The sequence below is a fragment of the Lontra canadensis genome, unplaced genomic scaffold (genome assembly GCF_010015895.1).
Source record: "Lontra canadensis isolate GAN:19392208 unplaced genomic scaffold, GSC_riverotter_1.0 scaffold204, whole genome shotgun sequence".
In the NCBI taxonomy this organism is placed as follows: domain Eukaryota; kingdom Metazoa; phylum Chordata; class Mammalia; order Carnivora; family Mustelidae; genus Lontra; species Lontra canadensis.
Window position 1 is genome coordinate 602,454 of NW_022631198.1, and position 23,226 is coordinate 625,679.

The 23,226-nt window shown below is 37.9% G+C and overlaps 1 protein-coding gene and 1 pseudogene across 4 annotated transcripts in view; both read left to right on the forward strand.

Annotated features, from left to right (window-relative positions):
• Positions 1–6,518: 6,518 nt before the first annotated feature.
• LOC116861689 lies at positions 6,519–7,111 on the forward strand (annotated as a pseudogene).
• A 7,612-nt stretch (positions 7,112–14,723) lies between these two features.
• The window catches only part of SSH2 (slingshot protein phosphatase 2), a 239,099-nt gene continuing 230,596 nt past the window's right edge, over positions 14,724–23,226 (forward strand). For 2 of the 4 annotated variants that reach the window (XM_032848455.1, XM_032848457.1), the window contains exon 1: positions 14,741–14,991. In XM_032848455.1, coding sequence (XP_032704346.1) covers positions 14,929–14,991 — 63 coding nt within the window. In that variant the 5' untranslated portion in view covers positions 14,741–14,928. Of the gene's footprint in view, positions 14,992–23,226 lie in introns of all 4 variants that reach the window. The other 2 variants (XM_032848461.1, XM_032848454.1) reach the window with 2 other exon arrangements.

Here is a 23,226-nt window from a genome sequence, read left to right on the forward strand (position 1 = left end):
TAATGTAACAGCTTAGGATCCTTTATTTACAGTTCTCAGTTTAGGGGCTTATGAGTGTAGAATGTAGAGGTTGCTACTAGCTCCAGGTCTAGGGATAGAAATTTCCAGTCTTCCACAGTTAAGGGGACCTGTTGAAGTGGAGGTTAGAGCCTTATACTCCATAGCCAGTGTTGTAGCTGACTAGTCTGGTGGGGGCTGTGGAGTCATGAATGGGTGGGGAGGTATAAGAACCTGACTGTGGTGTCCCTAGAGTTGGTCCATAAACAACTGGAATTGTCTGTATCTTGTTTATGAAGGCATTGTATGCTAGAAAGACAAAGCTGTTGACAACAGCACCACAAAGAGGATAAGGACGACAGTCTAGCCAGAACCCAGGAATTTCTGGAGGACACCTGAATCTTCGCACTGATTTTTCTCCATGCTGAAACCTGCATGGACTTTGAAGACTTCACTTGCTGGGATGTCTAGCAAAGTATGGCACAGTATGAGGGTCTCATGAAGAAGTATTGCTGTAATGGCCAAGGCCTGACTTGGGGTGCAGGATCCCGTAAGATTAGCACTATTTCCTCCAGTGGCGATAAAAAGCCAGAACACAATTGAATTGGGGTACTGATGAGGTAGGTCTTGAGGTCATAACTGAGTGTTAATCTTGATGATGCATTGACCATCTGGTTTCCCTTGGGGGAAGAAATCTGAAGAGGTTTTTGCTTTTACAAAAAAAAAAAAGGCAAAAAGTAAAAATAGCATTCAACATTTGTTTCACAGCAAGCTGTTATAGAGGCAGCATATACCCTAAGCTCCTTCCCCAGGAACCATATTCACTAGCTCAGCCTTCAGCAACTATAGCTTTGAATTGTATCTGAGCATTTGTGCTTCATCTTGATGTATTCTGTGCATCCGTTAGCAAGATGTGTCCTAAGAAATCAGAAAAGCCTAAGAGATTTGATTTTTTGCATCCAGGAATGCTCAGAAAAATTTTCCATATAAATAAATGGTAATAGCATCTTTGCTTTACATCATTCTGGCTTACATACAGTCTCACGGGAATGTCGTACTTTCAGATAGTGGGGGAAACCTGTACTTTTTTCAGTTGGCTTCCAGGATAACAATATCTGAGTTTTTCTCCCACCTCCCTAGTTTTTTATGTTTCTCTTATTGGTTACTCTTCTTTTCTCATTGTTTGTAATACTGGAGTGCTCCCAGAGCTTAGTCCTTGCACCTTTCCTTTATTTTTTTAAAGTTCTTATTTTAATTCCAGTTAGCATTTAGTGTGATATGAATTTCCAGTGTACAATATAGTAATTCAATAATTCCATACATCACCCTGCACTCATCACAAGTGCCCTCTTAATCCCCACTACATATTTAACTCATTCCCCACTGTCCCACCCCCTGAGAAATTGAGTCTTAACTTAAGTTTGAGTCACAGTAGATAAAGTAAATCCATAGAACCATCCTACAGTGATTTCATCAGTTCCTGGATGTATAATTAAAATAGATACGTGGTAACTGGCAGAATTTCCATATTGGCTTTCTGATCCTGAAATAAGGAGCCTTATAGTATGACAGGCCAAGTTGTAGCCCTTGGGAACTCCCCTCTCCCACATACACATATACCAGGAGAGTAAACAAAAATTATTGTTTTCCTGGGGTGGCAGAATGGGCAATTACAGAGATTAGTAACACCAATAAAGATTTGGAAGAAGCAGGGAGTGATGAAACCTATCTCATGCCAATTTAATTTGCCTGTTTGGATGGATTTTGGAGAATGACTGTAGAGTATTATAAATTTAGTCAGGTGATGTCTCCAGCTGCCTTCCATAGGTGATTTCTTTATTGGAGCAAATCAACAATTCCTGCCACCTGGTATGCAGCTGTTGCCCTAACAAATGCTTATTTCTCCATACAAGCTGGGAGAGAACACCAGCAGCTATTTGAATTTACTTGGCAGGCCAAAAATATAACTGCATTGTCTTGCCCCAGTGCTACATCAGTTCTCCTGCTCTCTACCATAATGTAGTCCACAGAGATATTGAGCATCATGACCTTCCAATCAGCACTGAGTTGGTCCAGCACATTGATGACATTACAGTCATTGGATCTGGAGAGTAGGAAGTAGCAAGTCTTTAACTGTCTTCATTAAATATATGAAACTAATATAAAATATACGAAACATAAAATACACCAAACTAGGGGATGAAAGATAACCTCCATTTCTGGTATCCATTTCCATATCAGTCAAGTGCAAGTTACTACATTATTATCTCAGCTCTAAACTCACCCTTTTGTATTCTTCTTTGATGCTGGAGCTGGGACTCTGAAAACCACATTTCTTTGCCTTGCCAGCTAGTTCTGTTAGGCTCTGCTAATTGGTGGCACTAGAGGGAGACCCCAAGACTGAAGAAGGGGATAAGAGAATTGCTTCTTCCTGTCCAACTCAAGACTGCTTCCTGGGGCACCTGGTGGCTCAGTCGTTAAGCATCTGCCTTAGGCTCAGATCATGATCTCAGGGTCCTAGGATAGAGCCTCGCATCAGAATCCCTGCTAGGTGGGAAGCCTATTTCCACTTCTCCCACTTCCCCTGTTTGTGTTCCCTCTCTCGCTGTCTCTGTCAAATAAATAAATAAAATCTTGTCAAGCAGAGGGTCAATTATCATATGGTTTCACTTATTTGTGGAGCATAACAAATAGCATGGAGGACAAGGGGAGTTGGAGAAGAGAAGAGAGTTGAGGGAAATTGGAAGGGGAGGTGAACCATGAGAGACTATGGACTCTGAAAAACAATCTGAGGGTTTTGAAGGGGCAGGGGGTGGGAGGTTGGGGGAACCAGGTGGTGGGTATTGGAGAGGGCACAGATTGCATGGAGCACTGGGTGTGGTGCAAAAACAATGAATACTGTTACGCTGAAAATTTAAAAAATTAAAAAAAAAAAGAAAATGAAATAAATAAATAAAATCTTAAAAAAAAAAAAAAAAAGACTGCTCCCTGTGAACTTTTGGTTCCTGTATGCTTTACCTCTGCAATGCTTCTTTATCCTGGTAGCATCATGTCCTTTCTATAGCAACAACTGAATCCAGTTTGTAGTCTTTCTACAGTTCTGCACATTTCATTGACTCAAAGACACCAACACCAGCCAGTGTTCTTTCCTGTCTGGGTCCTATGCAATCCCTCCTTTAAGCTCAAAGACACCAATACCAGCTGAGCAGCATCTTCTCGGTGATCTGAGTTTCAGCTCTGTGGGGGTTACTCCGTTAAGTTTGTAAATTTTTTCCATTGCTTCTTCTTTTCTTTCCCAGCTCTAGGTGCAGTAACAGTTGCTCCCACTCTCATACCTCAGATGTCTCTTTTTAGCTTTGCAGTCATCTACTTAACTTTATATCTAATTAACAGTTCTTGTTAAAGTATCTATTCAAATAACGGGTGTGATTTCTATTTCCTATCTGGACACTGATTATTCAAGTTAATAAAAGATTGTTAAATTTTATTAAAAATTACAACCAAGTGAAGGTACTATATGACTCAACCATACTCCAGCTATTATATATGCTATCTGTACTAATTAATATAGCCATATCACTTTGTAATTAGTCATTTCAAATGTAAGGAATTGGATTATTAAAAACAGAAACTATGATTCCCCCCCATTTTTATAGGGGGAAAATATATTTTTATATTTTAGCTATATAAACCATAGTCTTTCAAGTGACACACTTCATTTAGTGTGTACTAAATGTAAATGAGTTACAAATGTGCTGCAAAATAGTTATCTATTCAGCCCTAAGTAGCCTGAAATGACTGGGTGGTTGGTGCCTCTATGTAATTCACCCCTGGCCAGAAGCAATTTGTTTTAAGGATTCTCAGAGAGTAGCCCAAAGTAGTCAGAGCCTGATGATCCACCCTAGTGTCTCCCGTGGTCCCCAAGGAGGCAAGCACTTTATTAAAGCACGTATTCTTTAATAAAGAAGCAAAGCCAAGCAGTCCTCTATTACCAGCTCATTACTTTCCAAAGCCAGTTGCAGTGAGAATTGCTGCTTGTCATAAACATTGAGCCTTGGAGCAATCTGCACGTTCTAGGTACTTAAGGGACAGGACTCACAACCCGAGGTATGGCCAGGAAAGGCAGGGGGACCTGCTGGATACTTCTTATGGACTCAGCTCCCAATCTCTCTTTTCACGTATTTGAATTCCTCCCTTTGTTTATGGCTGATGTGTCCTTTTAGTTTACATCCAAATTGGCTGCAGAATTTTCTTCATAACAACATAGTCATACTCTGCAAATTAGAGCTTCATTATTATTTTGTAATATATACTTGATATGAAAATATACTTGGATATTCTAAATCCAGTCATGTAATAAGATATTGCCATATTACATTTGCCAGTGAGAAAAAGTAAGAGCTATTACAGTCAAATATAATTTATACTTGTAAGTTCTTAATTATTGTGAAAATTGTTTTAAATTTATCACCTAGTTGCTTGAATTATAGTCTCATCAATAATTATATTCTCATCAATAATGATCACTGTTAAATTGTCTTGTTCAGGAATTTCATGCAGTCATTTCAATCATAAAACTCTACATTTCTTATAAGACTGATTTAGTGGTGATGAACTCCTTTAATTTTGTTTTTTGGGGAAGCTCTTGACCTCTTAAATTTTGAATGATGACTTGATATGTTAAAGGGAATTCCTTTTGTTTGTTTGTTTGTTTTGTGTTTAAAAGGATTTTTTTTTTTTTAGAGAGAGAGCAAGAGAATTGGGAAGGGCAGAGGGAGAGGGAGAGAGAGAATCCCAACCAGGCTCCATACCCAGCTAGCAGCCCAATGTAGGATTTGGTCCTATAACCTAGAGACCATGACCTGAGCCAAGAACATGAGTCGGACAATTAACCAATTGAGCCACCCAGGAGCCCCTCAAGGGAATTCTTTAAATGGAAAGAAAAGAACATAACTAGAAGAAAACTATGAAAAAATGTCACTGGTAAAACCAAATATATAGTTAAAGTAGATTAATCACTTATAAAGCCAGTTAGGAGGTTATAACACAAGAATAGTAAAAATCAGTTATATCTATAAAAATTAGTCAAGGGATACATAGAATTAAAATGTAAACTATAATATCACATATATAAAACACAGAGGTGGAGTAAAAATTTAGTGCCTTTGGAATGTGTTCTTCAGCACACATGTGAACTTAAGTGACCATCAACTTAATACAGACTGCCTGTATATATATATATATATATATATATATATACACACACACACACACACACACACAGATATATATACACAGATATGTATATATATATGAGATATATATATACACAGATATGTATATATATATGAGATATATATATACACAGATATGTATATATATATATATATATATATATATATAAAATATATGAACCTCACAGTAGCCACAAATAAAAAAACTTGAAATAGATACACACAAAAAAATAAATAAATCCGAGAAGGCCATCAAGCCAGAAGAGAAGAGAACAAGAGAAAAAGAAAGGAACAAAGAACTACAAAAACCACCCCAAAACAACAAATTGCAATAAGCACATACCTATCAATAATTACTTTAAATGTTAATGCTCCAGTCAAAAGACATCAGGGGACTTAATGGATAAAAAAACAAAATGCATCTATATGCTGTCTATGAGACTCAATTCAGACTTAAAGACATATACTGACTGAAAGTCAAGGGATAAAAAATGATATTCTGTGTAAATGGAAGTGGGGAAAAAAAGCCAAGGAAGCAATACTTGTATAAGACAAAATAGACTTTATTTATTTTTTTTAAGATCTTTTTTTTTTTAAAGGATTTTATTTATTTATCTGTCAGAGAGAAAGAGGGAGAGTGAGCGAGCACAGGCAGACAGAATGGCAGGCAGAGTGGCAGAGGGAGAAGCAGGCTCCCTGACAAGCAAGGAGCCCGATGTGGGACTCAATCCCAGGACTCTGGGATCATGACCTGAGCCAAAGGCAGCTGCTTAACCAACTGAGCCACCCAGGCGTCCCGACAAAATAGACTTTAAAACAAGGACTGTAACAAGAGAAAAAGGGCATTACATAATGATAAAGGGATCAATCCAACAAGAAGATTAACATTGTAAATATCTATGCACCCATAAAAAAAGCAAATATTAATAGATACAAATGGGAAAATTGACAGTGTACAATAACCATAGGGGATTTAAATATGCCACTTATATCAACAAATATATCATCCAGATCCAAAAAATCAATAAGGAAGGAGTGGCTCTGAATAACCCATTAGACCAGATGGATTAACAGAGTATATATAGAACATTCCATCCCATAATAGCAGAAGAGACTTTTTTTTTTCAAGTGCACATGGAATATTCTCCAGGATAGATCACATGTGAGTCCATAAAACAAGTCTCAATAAATTTAAGACTGAAATCATATCAAACATCTTTTCTGACCACAAAAGTATGAAACTAGAAATTATAAGAAAAAAATGGAAAAAAACACAAAAAAACTGAAGCTAAACAACACACTACTAAACAACCAATGGTCAACAAAGAAATCAAAAAGAACATGGAGACAGCCTTGCATATGCCCCCATCCTGGAGCTGCCCATGCCGCCAGTCATCAACCCCACCATGTTCTTTAACATTGCCATGAATGGCAAGCCCTTGGGCCACACCTCTTTTGAGTTGTTTGCAGTCAAACTTTCAAAGATAGTAGAGAACTTTCATGCTCTGAGCACTGGGGAGAAAGGATTTGGTAACAAATTTTCCAGTTTTCACAGGATTATTCTGGGATTTATGTGCCAGGGTGATGACTTCACAGGCCATCATGGCACTGGTGGCAAGTCCATCTAAGTGGAGAAATTTAATCATGAGAATTTCATCCTGAAGCACACAGGTCCTGGCATCTTGTCCGTGGCAAATACTGGACCCAGTACAAATGGTGCCCAGTTTTTCATCTGTATTGCTAAGACTGAGAGACTGGATGACAAGCATGTGGTCTTTGGCAAGGTGAAAGAGGGCATAAATATCTTGGAAGCCATGGAGCACTTTGGGTCCAGGAATGGCAAAACCAGCAAGAAGATAACCATTGCTGACTATAGATAAATCTAATCAATTTGACTTGTGTTTTATCTTAACCACCAGACCATTCCTTCTGTAGATCGGAAAAGCATCCCTTCACCCCCGTCTGCTTGAAATATCCTGTACTCTTTGTGCTCTCACTGCAGTTCTATGAGTTCCATATTTTTCTTATTCCCCTCAAAGTCTAGCTGGTTTGCAGAGTTAAGTTTATGATTATGAAATAAAAACTGAACAACAACAAAAACATGTAGACAAATGAAAATGGAAGCAAAATGGCCCAAAATCTTAGGGACACAGCAGAAGCAGTTCTAAGAGGGACGTTTATAGTGATATTGGTCCACCTCAAGACACAAGAAAAATCTCAAAACAATGATGTAAACTTACACCTACCAGAACTAGGAAAAGAATGACAAAGCAACCTCAAAGTTAGTAGAAGAAAGGAAATTATAAAGACCAGAGTGGAAATAAATGAAATAGAAACTAAAAAAAATCAATCAAAAGATCAATGAAACCAATGGCTGGTTCTTTGAAGAGATAAACAGAATTGATAAACTTATCCAGATTCATAAGAAAAAAAGGGAGGACTAAAATAAATAAGATCAGAAATGAAAGAGGAGAAATAACCAACATGACAGAAATACAAAGAATTATAAAAGAAAACTATGAAAAATTATATGCCAACAAATTAGACAACCTAGAAGAAATAGATAAATTCCTCAAAATATAGTCTTCTAAATGGAATCAGGAAGAAATAGAAAATCTGAACAGACTGATTACTAGTAATGAAATTGAGTAGGTCCTCAAAAAACTCCCAACAAACAAGCGCAGGACTGGATGGCTTCACTGCTAAATTCTACCAAACATTTAAAGAAGAGTTAATACCTATTCCACTCAAACTATTCCAAAAATAGAAGAGGAAGGAAAACTTCCAAATTAATTCTAAGAGGCCAGAATTACTCTGATACCAAAGCCATATAAAGACACTGCAAAAAAAAGAAAACTACAGGCCAATATGCCCAATAAACATAGGTGCAAAAATCCTCAACAAAATATTAGCAAACCAAATTCAACAATACACTGAAAGGACCATTCACCACAATCAAGTGGGATTTACCCCAGGATGGTTCAATATTCACCAACCAATGAATGTGATATATCACATTAACAAAAGGAAGCATAAAAACCATATGATCGGCACCTGGGTGGCTCAGTTGGTTAAGTGACTGCCTTCGGCTCATGTCATGATTCCAGAGTCCTGAGATCTAGTCCCATATCAGGCTTCCCCTACTCTGCAAGGAGCCTGCTTCTCCCTCTCCCTGTCTGCCACTCCCCCTGTAGTCTCTCTCTTTCTGTCAAATAAATAAATAAAATCTTGAAAAAAAAATATGATCATCTCAATAGATGCAGAAAAGCATTTGATAAAATACAAAATCCACTCATGATAAAAACTTTCAACAAAGTAGGTTTAGAGAAAACATACCTTACTAACATAAAGGCCATAAATAAAAAACCCACAGCTAATATCATACGTAATGGTGAAAATGGAAAGCTTTTCATATAAGATCAAAAACAAGACAAGGATGTCCGTTCTCACTATTTGTATTCAACATAGTACTGGAATTCCTAGCCACAGCCATCAGACAAGAAAAAGAAATAAAAGTCATCCAAATTGGTAAGGAAGAAGTAAAACTCCCTATTTGCAGATGACATGATAGTTTATATAGAAAACCATAAAGACTATACCAAAAAACTATTAGAAGTAATAAACAAATTCAGTAAAGTTGCAGGATACATACTTAACATACAGAAACCTGTTGCATTTCCATATACTAATAACAAAGTAGCAGAAAGAGAAAATTAAAATACACTCCCAGTTATAATCGCACCAAAAAGAATGCCTAGGAATAAATTTAACCAAGAAAGTGAAAGACCTATACTATGAATAATATAAGACATTATATTGAAAGAAATTAAATTATATATGAAAGAAATTAAAGATAACACAAGAAAATGGAAAGATATGCCATGTTCATGGATTGAAGAATTAATATTATTAAAAATGTCCCTACAACACAAAGCAATCTACAGATTCAATGTAATCCCTATCAAAATACCAATAACATTTTTCACAGAACTTGAACAAATAATCCTAAATTTTGTATGAAACCACAAAGGACCCTGAATAGCCAAAGTAATCCTGAAAAAGAAGAGCAAAACTGGTGGTATCACAATCCCAGATTCCAGGATATGCTACCAAGTTATAATATCCAAAACAGGTTATACTGGCGCAAAAATAGACACATAGAACAATAGAACAAAATAGCCCAGATATAGACCCACAGTTATATGGTCAAATTAATCTTTGACAAAGCAAGAACATACAATGAAAAGTCTTTTCAAAAATAATGCTGGGAAAACTGGACAGCTACATGCAAAAGAATGAAACTGGACCACTTTCTTATACCATGCACAAAAATAAACTCAAAATGGATTAAAGACTGAAATGTGAGACCTAACACCATAAAATTCCTAAAAGAAAACTCAAGTAGTAATCTCCTGGACATTGGCCTTAGCAACATATTTATGGATATGCCTCCTCAAACAAGGGAAACAAAAGCAAAAATAAACTACTGGGACTACACCAAAATAAAAAGCTTTTGCACAGCAAAGGAAACCATCAACAAACCAGAAAGGCAATATACTGAATGGGAGAAGATATTTGCAAATGATATGACCAAAATGAGGTTAATATCTAAATTATACGAAGAACTTAATACAATTCAACACTAAAAAAAAAAAAAAAAAACTCATTAAAAGTAGGCAGAGGACCTGACTAGAAATTTTTCCAGAAACATACAGAGGGCCTACAGATACATGAATAGATGCTCAACATCAATAATCATCAGGGAAAGACAAATCAAAACTACAATGAAATATTGTCTCACACCAGTCTTAACGGCTAGTAAAAAGACAAGAAACAACAAGTGTTGATGAGGATGTGGAGAAAAGGGAACCCTTGTGCACTGTTGGTGGGAATGTAAATTGGTGCAACCAATGTGGAAAACTGTATGGAGATTACTCAAATAATTAAAAATAGACCATGATATGATCCAGTTATCCTACTAGGTATTTACCTCAAGAAAATGAAAACACCAATTTGGAAAGATATATGCACCCTCATGTTTACTGCAGCATTTATAATAACCAAGATATGTTAGCAACCCAAGTATCCATTGATAGATGGATAAATAAAGAAGATGTGGTAGATAGATACATAGATAGATATGAATATGTATATGTGAATATTAGTAAAAAAGAATGAAATCTTGCCACTTGCAACAACATGGATGGGCGTGAAGAGTATTACGTTAAGTGAAATAAGTCAAAGACAAATACCATATGATTTCACTTACATGTGGAATCCAAAAAACAAAACAAACAAAAAGCAGAAATACATTCATAAATACAGAGAACAAACTGGTGGTTACCAGAGGGGAGGGAGGTGGGGGTTCAGCTCAAATAGGTGAAGGGGATTATGTGGTAGAAACTCCCAGTTATAAAATAAATAAGTCATGGAGCTGAAAGTTACAGCAAAGAGAATAGTCTTTGCTGTAATATTTTAACAATGTTTTTAAAAACCTACATAAAAAATGTTTATAGAAGCAATCTCAGGTTTTTCATTTAATTTTTGAGAAGACTATTCAGAATCTCATACAAATTCAATATTTAATATCATCCTTAATGTTTCTTTTTCTCACTATATTATATAAAATTTTTTTTTCACCAAGCCCCATACAATTGCCTCCAAATCCTCTTTAATTTATCCCAATGTACTATACAAATATCATCATCTCTATGGATGTCATGATGCAAAAAAAGGTTGAGAAGAACTGCTTTAGCCCCAGATCAGGATTCCTCTCTTTTTTTTTTTGACATTTTTATTCTTTTAAACATTTTTAAATTTTAAATTCAACTAATTAATATATAATGTATTATTGGTTTCAGAAGTACAGCCCTGTGATTCATCAATCTCATATAATACCCAGTGCTCATTATATCACATGCCCTCTTTAAAGTCCATCACCAAGTTACCCCATTCCTCCATCCCTCTCCCCTCCAGCAACCTTCAGTTTGTTTCCCATGATTAAGAGTCTCTTATGGTTTGTCTCCCTCTCTGGTTTCGTCTTGTTTTATTTTTTCTTTTTTTCCCCTATGAGTCTCTGTTTTGTTTCTTACATTTCACGTATCAGTGAGACTATACGATAATTGTCTCTCTGATTGATTTATACCACTTAGCATAATACCCTCTAGTTCCATCCACGTTGTTGCAAACCAGATCACAATTCTTAACCAGAGGCCTCTCAATGGATTTCAGTGAGTGTGTGAAATGTGCAAGTATATCTTTTTGGAGAGAGAGTTAATAGTTTTCACCAAGTTCTCAAAGCTTAAGAACCAACTGATCTCAAGAATTTCAAAAGTTTCTCTATAATTTCACCCCTGAAGGAGTGAAGATACAAGTCAAGGGTTAAAGGAATTGCAATAGGACAAGTAGGCCTCCATTATCAGAGGTGGGAAGAATAAAGGTACTATAAATAGAACTAGGAGGACTTCTGTCTCTGGCTCCTTCTTTTGGGAATCCTGCTCTTGGTCTCTCTCTCTTCTCAAGTTTAACTAATAAACTAAGAGAATTCTAGGTTTTTTTTCTCTATTAGAAGTAGATACTTCCTCCTTCACATCACCAGAAGACCAAGTAGGAACCAGGGTGGAGCCTAGGGAAGAATAGGTATAAATGAGGCAGAGAGCATAGATTTCAAATGTTCACATGTGATCTAGCTCTGCAATTAAAGCCTGAAAGCCAGTATCATAAAATGCGCATTTACCCAGACCTCTTCCTCTGTGTTTTGAAAGAATTTTGTACATATTTAGGCTTCTCCTATATATGTAACCTTCTTGGGGGCCTATCAAAGGTGACTCAAACCACAGTACCACTTTTCCTTGCTAATAGGCTTTGAGCTAGTGAAAGATAGACTTTTATTTTGTTCTTAAAATATAATACATACTCAATATTTTCTCAATTAATGGTGACAAATGAACATAAATCAAGATTTCCAAATCTAAGCTCCCTCAAATGGTTATATACCAGGAAGAGCTATTCCCTTTGTAAATTATAAATTAACTTCCTAATACAAATAAGTTTAATGTGAATCTGGGTACTTTGTAATTCCAATGTTTTAAAAGATTTTATTTATTTATTTGAAAGAATGATAGTGAGAGAGCACATGAGCAGAAACAGACATCCCTGGTGAGCTGGGACCTTGGACCCTGGGATCATGCATGACCTGAGCCCAAGGCAAGTCGCTTAACCCACTGAGCCACCCAGGTGCCCCTAATTCCAATTTCTTTAATAATCCTAATTTTGACCAGGATTTTATCACCTCAGATATGTCCAACAAAGATCTATTATATCTGCCTACAGATGAGACTTATCTTCACTGCACATCTACTTCTCTTACTATTAAGAAAATCATGTGTCATGTCCTTTTAAGTCATTTTTATTCCCTTTTTGCTTGATGCTATTTTCTACACATAGGGTACGCTCAAAGAAAGCTGACCGAACTTGGAACAAACTAGAGAATAATAAAGTTATCTTAACTACATACAGGGCTTTATAGTTTATCTTGTACTTTACCATGCATTATCTCATTTGATCACAGGAATCCTGTGAGTTAGTGAGCCACTGTAGAAACCAATGCTCAAAAAGTTTAACCAATTTGCCTAAAGTTTCACAGAACTGGAGTTAGAAACCAAGTCTTCGGACTCCTATAGCAGTGATCTTTTCCATTGTAAGATTAATGGAATTAAGTCATCTGTCAAAAGAATTTCTTAATATTATGTTGCTACACAAAACTAGATAATCAGTGTCGCTATCCCTGAGTTACTAAGAAAAGTAACATACTAGTACATTAGTAAGACCTGTTGATTTGAATAATACTTTTTCTAGAATACTTTGATTTCTTAACCATGTTTGTTTCATTTATCTGAATTCATTCAGCTTTCAGCTATGTATATTTCTTAGCTATGCATATAACTTCCTGTTTCGTCTTCTAAGCATTGGTTCAAAGTTCTTATTTCTGAACTTTGTCTTTTCTTTTCCTGTTTACTACGCAGCTCCAGGAAAGAAAAAAAAAAAACAAAAACAAAAACACAGATTGTTTAATCTGTGAACCATACATCTTTGTTTAATTTTGTCTCGCAGGCACTCTTGACCACCACCAGGGGGCAAAAGCCTACCAGCTGGCTTCTCTGCGATTCATTCTACACAGGACTGTACAGTACAGGGACCCTCAGTGTCTGATTCTTGATGGAACCTCCCTGCTAATTATTTCAACCGCAGGGCCCCAGGGAGAGAACAAAGGCTCAGCACAGAGGGCTCTAGTGGCACTTAACCATACAGCAGCCAGAAAGAGCTTATGACAGCCCTGTCAGTTGAAAGAAAGCAATGAGATCCAAGGGAGTTTGAGTGACAACAGGAGGAGGCTTTAATAACTGCAAACTCCTTAATGTGTGTGTTTTCTACAGCTTTGAGATGCATGGTGGTATCTTCCAGAACATCCACTCCAATTGAGAAATAGCTTTGTCAACTCTTTCTCTGTGTAAATAATCAGTGGTATTTGCATAGTGAGATTCCCCCCCACCCTTAATCTTGATTTTCCATTACTTTCTTGGTTTATAGTCTGCTGACGGTTTATCTTTCAGAAAAGTATTCCTTTAAAATATTTAATAATCTACATTTCACATATGTCTTGCAATCATGAAATCTAGAGCCGAAGGAGAAAAAAATCTCAAGGAGCAAAACCTATTTAAGAGAATTTCTTCCCAGCGGAAAGCAAGTGGGAGGTAAACAGCAGGTTGGACCCTTTTAACTCCGTGAGCCCAGCCTTCTTGGCCTCCCGGGCTGATGCAGCCTCTCTCCACCTTAGGAATAATGAATGAGTCCTTAGAGGCCAGGGTAATAGAGGAAGCGTGAGGGGTACCCTGAAGCTTGCCAGGGTATAAAATTAAAAACCTTTCTTTCTTTCACAAAGTCTCATCATGAAACATGGGCTCTGAGACAGAGGGTGGTAAAGCTCAGAAAAAGCCCCCGAGAACCGGGCCAAAAGGGGATAAACTCGTCTCTGGTCGCGCCAGGAGGGTCTCCAGTCCATTAAGTCTCACTCCGGCCCAGAGAAAGCCTTTGAAACCCGTCGGAGCCCTTTTCCACCAGACAACATGTTTGCCTCAGGATTTTCACCTCAGTTTCCTTTCACTAAGATCGGTTAAGCTGTGCGCCCCCATCTCATAAAATGGTCGTCTCTCAGCAGTGGGGATTCCAGAGCTCTCCCCTCTCCCCGGCCCGGGGCCCCTCCCCCCAGCCCACCTCCCTGCCTCTCGACGCGTGCAAACCGCGCGATTCCAGGGCAAAGGAGGAAACCCGGGAAGGGGCGGCGGCCGGAGACGCAAACACTCAGCCGGCTTCCGGCAACTCAAGGGTTACGGCGAGGCGGCGGCGCGCGCCGAGGGGAGAGGCGGTTGCTGACAGGTGGCGCCTGCGCACTGGGAGCGCTCATTGTGCCCCGCTGCTGCCGAACCGCCCGCCTGCCCGCCCGCCGCCCGTTCCTCGCGTCAGTAGGCAAGAGTCCGGTGTTGGGTGCGGAGCCTGCGGCCGTTCCCGCGGCCTCCTCCTCCTCCCCGTTCCCCTCACCCCCATCCCATACCCCTTTCCCCATCCCGGCTCCGTCACCCTCCCGCCCCCCACACTCAGGACAAGAATGCCCTGCCCGGAACAACCTAGCAGCGCCTAGATGGCTTTGGTCACGGTCCAGCGGTCGCCTACCCCCAGCACCACCTCCAGCCCCTGCGCCTCGGTGAGTCCCACCCGGCGGCCGCTCCGCTCGCTTCTGTCACTGCGGCTCCGCTTTGCCTCAGCGGGTCCCGCCGAGCGCCACTGCGCACGCGCCGCGCCGCTTCCCAGGCCTTGGCACTCGGCTGCCGCGAAACCCCCACACACCCCATCTTAAAGACGAGCTACGGGAACTACGGGACGTTGGGGTTTGCCCGCATCACTGGGGGCACCTGGCTCTCCCAGTCCTCGCCCCGAACCCCCCCGCGGCATGCTTTCCTATGGCTTGAACACTTCCTTTCGGGAATGAGTCATTCTTGCTTTTCACCCTCCCCCTTCCTTGTACCCTCTGTTGCTCTGCTGCAGGGAGAGGACCATGGGACTCCTGCGTTGCCCCTTACACACACCACAGCCGTTTTCCCACACCCATATCTTGGACCCGTTCGGTATTCGCACACTGGAGCCCCTTCTTCAGGCTCTCCGCGGTGTGTGCCTTCCCTCTAGTCACTTGCCGTCCTTCTTGTGCTCTGGTACTGTTCGGGCTTCATTGGACTGCTAAGCTGGTAGTTACTCCTTGGTTTCTTCCCTCTTTCCCTCCCGCAGAGGATGGCCTTGGTCTCTGCTTCTTGGATATCTTACCTTTCCTCTAAGAGGTTCTGAAGCATCTGGCGCTGCTTGATGACCAGTGCCAATCCATTTACATCTTACAGACATTAATGCCTTACACTCATTGCTCATGATCGTTCTTGTTCTTGGATCGTGTTTGTATGGTTCCTTACTTCAGATACCTATAACAGTGAAGCATGCTTCCAGAAGGAAAATACCCATTCTTTGACTTCCCTGCTAGCCCCACCTCCATTCCTTTACACCCCATTCTTTTAGGCTTCATTCTTGAATATATTTATTAAAAAAATATTAAAAATAAATACGTAAAACATTGCACCGTGGGGCGAGGTGGGATCTTGTAAAAACACGCAGATGTTTTAGAAGGAAATAGAATGAAAATATGAACAATTGAAAAAACCGTCTTGAACTTCCTACAGAATTATAATTTTTAAAACTGTGTTGGTGGATTTAGTAGTTTCAGTTGCCCAGAGGTATTCGGTGAACACTGTAAACATCAGGTTTCACTGTAAAACATCAGGTTATTCTTAGTATTTGTATGTCTACTGAGGCATGGGGTTTGATATCTCGAAAATATGGTGGCTTGTGATTTCAACATAGTTTGATGAATTTCAAAATTTTGTCGTGTCCTGAGCTTTCTTCTGCATTTTGTGTGACCAAATTGACAATTATATCCTAATTCTAGAATTGATTGTATTTCAGAAATTAACTTATATTGTTCCAGAGAGCAGAACTATGATCTTTGGGTAAAAGTTCAGGGAGGCAGATTTCCAATGATTGTAAAGAAGAATTTTGTAACAGTGAAGTGGACTGCCTTGCAAAAAATAGTGAGTGTCCATTGCTTAAAGTATTCAAAGAAGGGCTTTTTGCCTGGAATTTAGTATAAAGAATTCCTTATGTGGGGGACTTCTAAGGCTTTTTCCAACTCTTAAGATTTTGAGATTTGAGAATAGTTGCCCTTCAAAGGTGGTAAAATGTTTTAGGGTCTTCTGAAGATAAGTGTGATATGGATAGAAACTTAATAAACTAATTTTTATGTTGTATTTAATGCTAGTTCTTGGAAAGTTAACATTCCATCAAACCACCTTACTTCTTTCTACTGATAAACCATTTGAGGATAGTGGTCACCAGACCTGATTTTGGCTGAGAATGCAACTATACTAAGTTTCTTGAGTTGAATGATTAGTATACAGTAAGGCTGTATCTACTTGATATGATTTACTTAGCCAGACCTTAGTTATTAGAATATTGAGGTATGTTAATAGCCACTTTTGAGATAGGTAATTAAATTGATCATGTGGTAAGCTCAGTTGTTGAGCTAACTGATTGATATTTCTACAGGTACTTGCTATAGTAGCCTGGTTATTTCAGTTGTTTATATGTGGCCCTGGGTGTAAAGGAATCCTGGGACTGGTGTGTGTATGGGTGTGGGTGTGGGTGTGTGTGTTTGTATGACTGATGAGCCAGTTACCTTTCCCCTTAAGTTGTCTTCCTATTTCACTTCATTCAGAGCTATGTTCAACTGAGTTGTCTTGTGGTTCTTGTGTTCCAATATTTGTATGCTGTCTGACCAGCATATATTTGCTATTGTATCTCTTGTTGCATGAATAGGTTGAGTTGTTTGTTTTAAAGGTAAAAGAGAGAAAACAACAAAGAAAAAGTCTAGAGGATCATGAAAGGAGAGATTTAATTTTGTGAGACTGGAAATTTAGATTTTTTTTAATTAATAACTTAAAGCATTTTATTTTACTTTTTCACTATAGGTGTATAGGGCATTTTAATACTGTCAGCTTTTCAATATTCATTCACTGGGGATTAAACAAATATATTGATCATTTACTGGGTATGAGTGATTATTACAGATAGTAAGATGTATAAGACATCAATCCCGTGTATCGGTATCATGTAATCTTGGGAAGGGATGGGAAGAAGAACAAATGTGAGATGAGAGGGTAGAAAAAGAGAGTGAGGGAAATGATACTGTATGTACATGAACACTTAGTTTGTTTGTAATGGCCATAAATATTGCTGAATTCAAATTAAGATAAATTCACTAATGGCAAGAGTAATAATAACAATATCTAACATTTATTTCTTGGGTTTTCATCTGTGCTAGGTGTCATGCCAAATGCTTTACATGGCATTTACTCCTCACATTATGTCCAAAGGAAATTGCTATTATCCCTGCCTTACAGATGAAGAAACTGAGGCAAAGAGCTATTAAGGAATGTGCCCAGTGTCACTCAGCTGTTGAAAATGTATTTAACTTTAGGATCTTCCATCTTTTCCTTTGTGGTAATCAAAGAGAAGTACATATAGTAGGTGGACAAGATTCAAACTCAGCCTTGAAGTATGGGTACAGGAGTAGGGCCTGAGAAATAAAGAGTATTTCAGGTGGAGAGAAGTTGTATTACCAAAACTTATAGGCCAGAAAGCACAAGACATATCTGAAGGACTTAACTAAACCAGTTTGAGGAAGGATCTCTTTGGAAGAGTAGTAAGAGATAAAGGTGAAGAGGAAGCTGGGACTACACAGGGACTGCTGAGTTTAGGAGTTCGAACTTGATAGGGAAGGTAATGGAGAGTCTCAAGAGGTTTTTGAGCAGATATTATCACAGTGATGTTTTAAGAAAATTGATCTGGGAGCTCTTGGCCATAGGGATTTGAGAGAGGTGGAGGGAGGCCATGAGTGGAGCCAGTTAGAGGCCATTATGGAAGCCCAGGTGTGAGATAATAAAGGCCTAAACTGGGGATATGAAGTGGTAATGGAAAGAGGGAAAGATGTGAGGGATTATGGAGAAGACACAAAGGACCTGGGAACTGGTTGGATATAGGGGAGGAGAAATCAGAGATGCCAACTTTGGAAGGTATTGTTCTTCTAAGATAATAGATGTTTCTTAGTTAATAGGCAATTTAAGAATTATCTTTTTCCTTCTGTTATGACTTTTCTGAATGGATACCTTTGTCGATCCATGGTCATATAAATACATTGAAATAACAAGGAAATATTTTACTTTTCTGTAATGCTTTGTATTTTTCAGAATGTTTTTGTGTTTGTGTTCTAATTTAACTCTAGGGCAGCCTCATGAGTTATGTAGGAGAGGTACCAAGGTTAAAAGACTTGCTGAAGGTCACCAAACTGGTTAGTGTAAGAACCTACACTAGAACTAAGTTCCTTGGCTCCTGGTCCATATCTCTTTCCATAATGTGAAACAGCATATGAGTTTCTGATCCTGAGAACTGATCCTGAGAACTGCCCATAGAGTAAAAGAACCAAGACTTGAGATATAATCAAGAACTCATACTCTTTGAAGTTAATGTATATTGTAACCTTAACTAGAACAGAATCATCTAGATCTGTGCAGATCGTTTTTAGGTGATAGCCTTATTTGAAGCCTGTTATCTCTCAGTTTATACATAATTCTTAAAACTTGGATATTTAATTTTTCTTACTCTAAGAATATAATCAACAGCAAAATAGGAATGGAAAGTGTGGCAGGTGCTGCTAAAGACAGGCTGCTTTCAATTCTGGGAAATGATAGCTGATGGTTTTATAGCAAGGGAGGAAGAAGAAGATTTATAAATAGCTGGCATAAGAAAAATTTAGCAGTTATGGTAACATACTACTTAATGTAAGGATCAATCTCTCTCTCAAACCCGGTGGTCCCTCAGAGCTACTATTATCTGGTCATAATGATCACCCTGAATAATCATAATATGGCTTCATCTTGTTTTGTCTTCTTTTTAAGCAGTCAGGATTGAGTGAATTGTATTTTAAGATAGAAATCCATCCAAGTTTCATGGAAGTTTTGAGGTGTATGATGCACAATTTAATTAACTTTGGAAATGGAAATTCATTTCCATATATGATTCTGGATAAATAAGATACTATTGAATTATATATGTATTTTATATATATTCAAATATGACCACACCTTTCTCTCAGAGAAAATAAAACCATAGCAAATATGCAATTGATTTGTCTGAAGTATAAATACTTAAAAGCGATGCTTTTTAATTTTTTGAAGACAGCTTTAGAACTTTCTTACACTACAGAAATAATACATGGTCATTGTAGGAAATTTTGGAAAATACGGAAAAGCACAGACAAGAGAATGAAAGATATATGCTCTACAATTGCATGTATATTTTACATAGCTGAAATGCTGCTATCTATATAATTTTGTATATTTGGTTCTTTTAAAGTTACTACATATCATAAATATATATCTATGTGCCATAGCACTTAAATGGCTACATAGAGCACTTATAACTCATCCTAACCATCCCATTATGGTTGAACATCTGGGTTTTTTCCAACTTTTTTTTTTTTTTTTTGCTATTATAAATCACATTGCAGTGAACATCATTGGGCATAAATATTTGACTATATTTTGGAACATTTATTAAGATTTCAAGAAATATAATTACTGGATCACAGAGTATAAACAATTTTAAAACTCCTCTTGCATATTTATACTTTCTAGAAAGGTTGTTCTAGTTAACATTTATTTCAACCAGCATAGGGTGAGAATACTATTCTCCTGGCCTTATTAACACTGGATATCCTCATTTCATATTTAATCATTAGTAACTTTCAAGGATAAAGAATAGTACCTCATTGGTCTTACATAAACTTTATTACTAGACAAGTTGAACATTTTTTAGATGGTTAGACATTTCTGTTAACTTTTTAAAAAATAGCTTTATTGAGGTATAGTCTACAAAACCTAAAATAAACCCATTTTCATAATTGTATAATTTAGTGATTTTTAGTAAAACTTACAAAGTTGTGCACCCTTCACTACAATTTTGTATTTCCATTTTAGGTATTTGATTATTTTTTTCAACTTGTGTATCCTCTTGATATATTATGATTATTGACTTATTTATTAGAACTAATTGCTTTTTAATTTTTTGTATTGCCCTTAGAATATACTCCAGAGTTTTGCTAGCAAGACTTTTAGTGAGCAAACCTTGCTTTACCTCTTCATCCTCTTCTTTTCCCAAGTTCCTGCCTTGCACACTGCTCAGTCAAGCTGACATGCCATGCTCCCTTTGATCTCTAGGCTTTTGCACATGCTGTTCCCTTTACCTGGAACACTTTTTCCTCATCTCTTTACCTGACTAATTCCTGCTCATCCTTCAGGTCCCAGCTTAAATGTCTCTTCTTCTGGGAAGCTTCCCTGACTCTACTCTCAGACTATGGTAGGTGCTCTTTCTATGCGCACCATAGAACCCTGTACTTACCTATTGTGGCTCTTATCTCCTTATTGCACTTGATTATTTGATTGCTTATCTCCCAAGCTAACCCTTAAGCAGGGACTAGGTTTGTTTTCATAATTTTGTATCACCAAGGTCAATAATATTGGACATATGGATCAATGGATGATGAATCGATGAATACGGTATTATTTAGCAGACTTTTCCATTTTGAGTTCTTCCATTGTTTTTAAACATTTTTGTTTCCAGAAGCCTGAAGAGTATGAGTATTTAGTAGTACATACTGCTAAATTGTCCTCTAGAAAGATTGATTCAAACTTCGTTGACAAACTGTGCAGTATACCAGAGGTCAAGTGGATAAAAATATCGGTTCCACTGCACCCTCATCAGCCCTGAGTATCATCATCATCATCTATTTTCTTTATTATAGTAAGAGCTATTGTTTATTGAACACTTACCATGTATCAGGCACTATGCTGAGTACTTTACGTGCATTATGTTATTTAATTTTTATATCACTCCTTTGGTTATCTCTGTTCTAAAAAAAAAAATTGAGACTCAGGGATGCCTGGATGACTCAGTCAGTTAAGCATTACCCCTCCTTGCTCAGTCTCTCTCTCACGCTCGCGCTCGCTCTCTCTCTCTCTCTCTCTCTCACAAATAAATAAATAAATAAATAAAATCTTCAAAAAGAAAAGAAAAGAAAATTGAGGCTCAGAGAAGTAAAATGAGCTACCCAAGATTATAGGCCTGGTGTCTAACCCCAGAACCCTTTCTCTTAACCACTAGTATTTTATCATTTTAATTTACATTTTTTTCAGAGGTTTAAACATTTTTTTCAAATATTTGCTGCTACATGTTTTATATTCCCTGTTTTGTAAATCATTCATGTGATTAACTCAACTTTCTCCATTGATAGCTATTTTTGCCGTATTGATTTATAAATACTTTTTAAAATAATCTCTAGACCCCGTGTGGGGCTCAAACTCATGATCCCAAGATCAAGAGTTACATGCTTTACTGACTGAGCCAGAGATTTATCATGACCTGATTTATCATGGCCTGAGCCAGAACGAAGAGTCTGACGCTCAACTGATTGAGCCACCCAGGTTCCCCTTGTAAATATTTTTTATACACTAAGAATATTAACCTTTTTCTGTTATGTTGGACATTTGCCTTGGTTTTTCAGTTGCCATCTTGTTTTATTTGGTTTGTTTTATTCATGGATGTATACACATTTAAAAGATTTTAATGCCATAAAAAATTTAATACCATCAATCCAAAGCTGTGTGTGTATGTTTTTCCATTGTTTTTCTACTTAGTTCAGTTTTCCATCAACAGAGATATATTCACCTATATTTTCTTAAGTTTTTTAATAGTTTATTTTTATATTTAACTTCAATCATCTGAAATTGATTTTACTACATGGTATGAGATAAATATTAAACTTACTTTGTTCCAAAGAGTTAACAACTTTTCTTAGTTTATTTTGTGAAACAATCACTTCTTTTTCTAATGGTGTGTAATTCTACTTATGGGAAATACTAAATTGGAGTCATAAGCTAAAATGTGTTCCACTGAAGATCCATTGCTAGACCCACAGGAGTTTAGTTAGTTTAACACATTATTACTTAGTATTCATTTAATTGCACGGACAGACAATAAACTTCAACTAACTTAGGTTTTAAAATTTGACTCAAGAGCCCCTGGAAGTCCAGAGTAAGAACAGTTCTTTGGTAATCAAAAGGTATCTTCAGGTCTCTTGTCATTTCTATCTGGCTTTAATTGAGAGGGAGCAGGGGTGCCTGCATGGCTCAGTGGGTTAAGCTACAGACTCTTGATTTCGGCTCAGGTCATGATCTCAGGATCCTGAGATGAACCCTTCTCCCCCAAATCCAGCTCAGCTGGGAGTCTGAGATTCTCTCTCTCCTTCTCTCTCTGCCCCTAACCCCGTCAAATAAATAAGTAAATCTTTCTTTTTTTTAAAAGATTTTATTTATTTATTTGACAGAGAGAGATCACAAGCAGGCAGAGAGGCAGGCAGAGAGAGAGAGAGGAGGAAGCAGGCTCCCTGCTGAGCAGAGAGCCCGATGCGGGGCTCGATCCCAGGACCCTGAGATCATGACCCGAGCCGAAGGCAGCGGCTTAACCCACTGAGCCACCCAGGTGCCCCTAAATAAGTAAATCTTAAGAAAAAAGGAAAGGGAGCAGATTCTAGATTACTCCGTGAAAAAGGCAATTTGCAGGGCCCATGCTGCCTTCCTATATAGCACCATTAAATACAATTGCTGATATCAGTAACTTAAGGCTTTACTGTTTTCCATTAAATGTCTGCTGTTTTGCTGGCTACACATTGCCAGGCCCATTGTAGGCATTCACATGTCTGTGGTTTTCACTAATTTGTTCATTCATT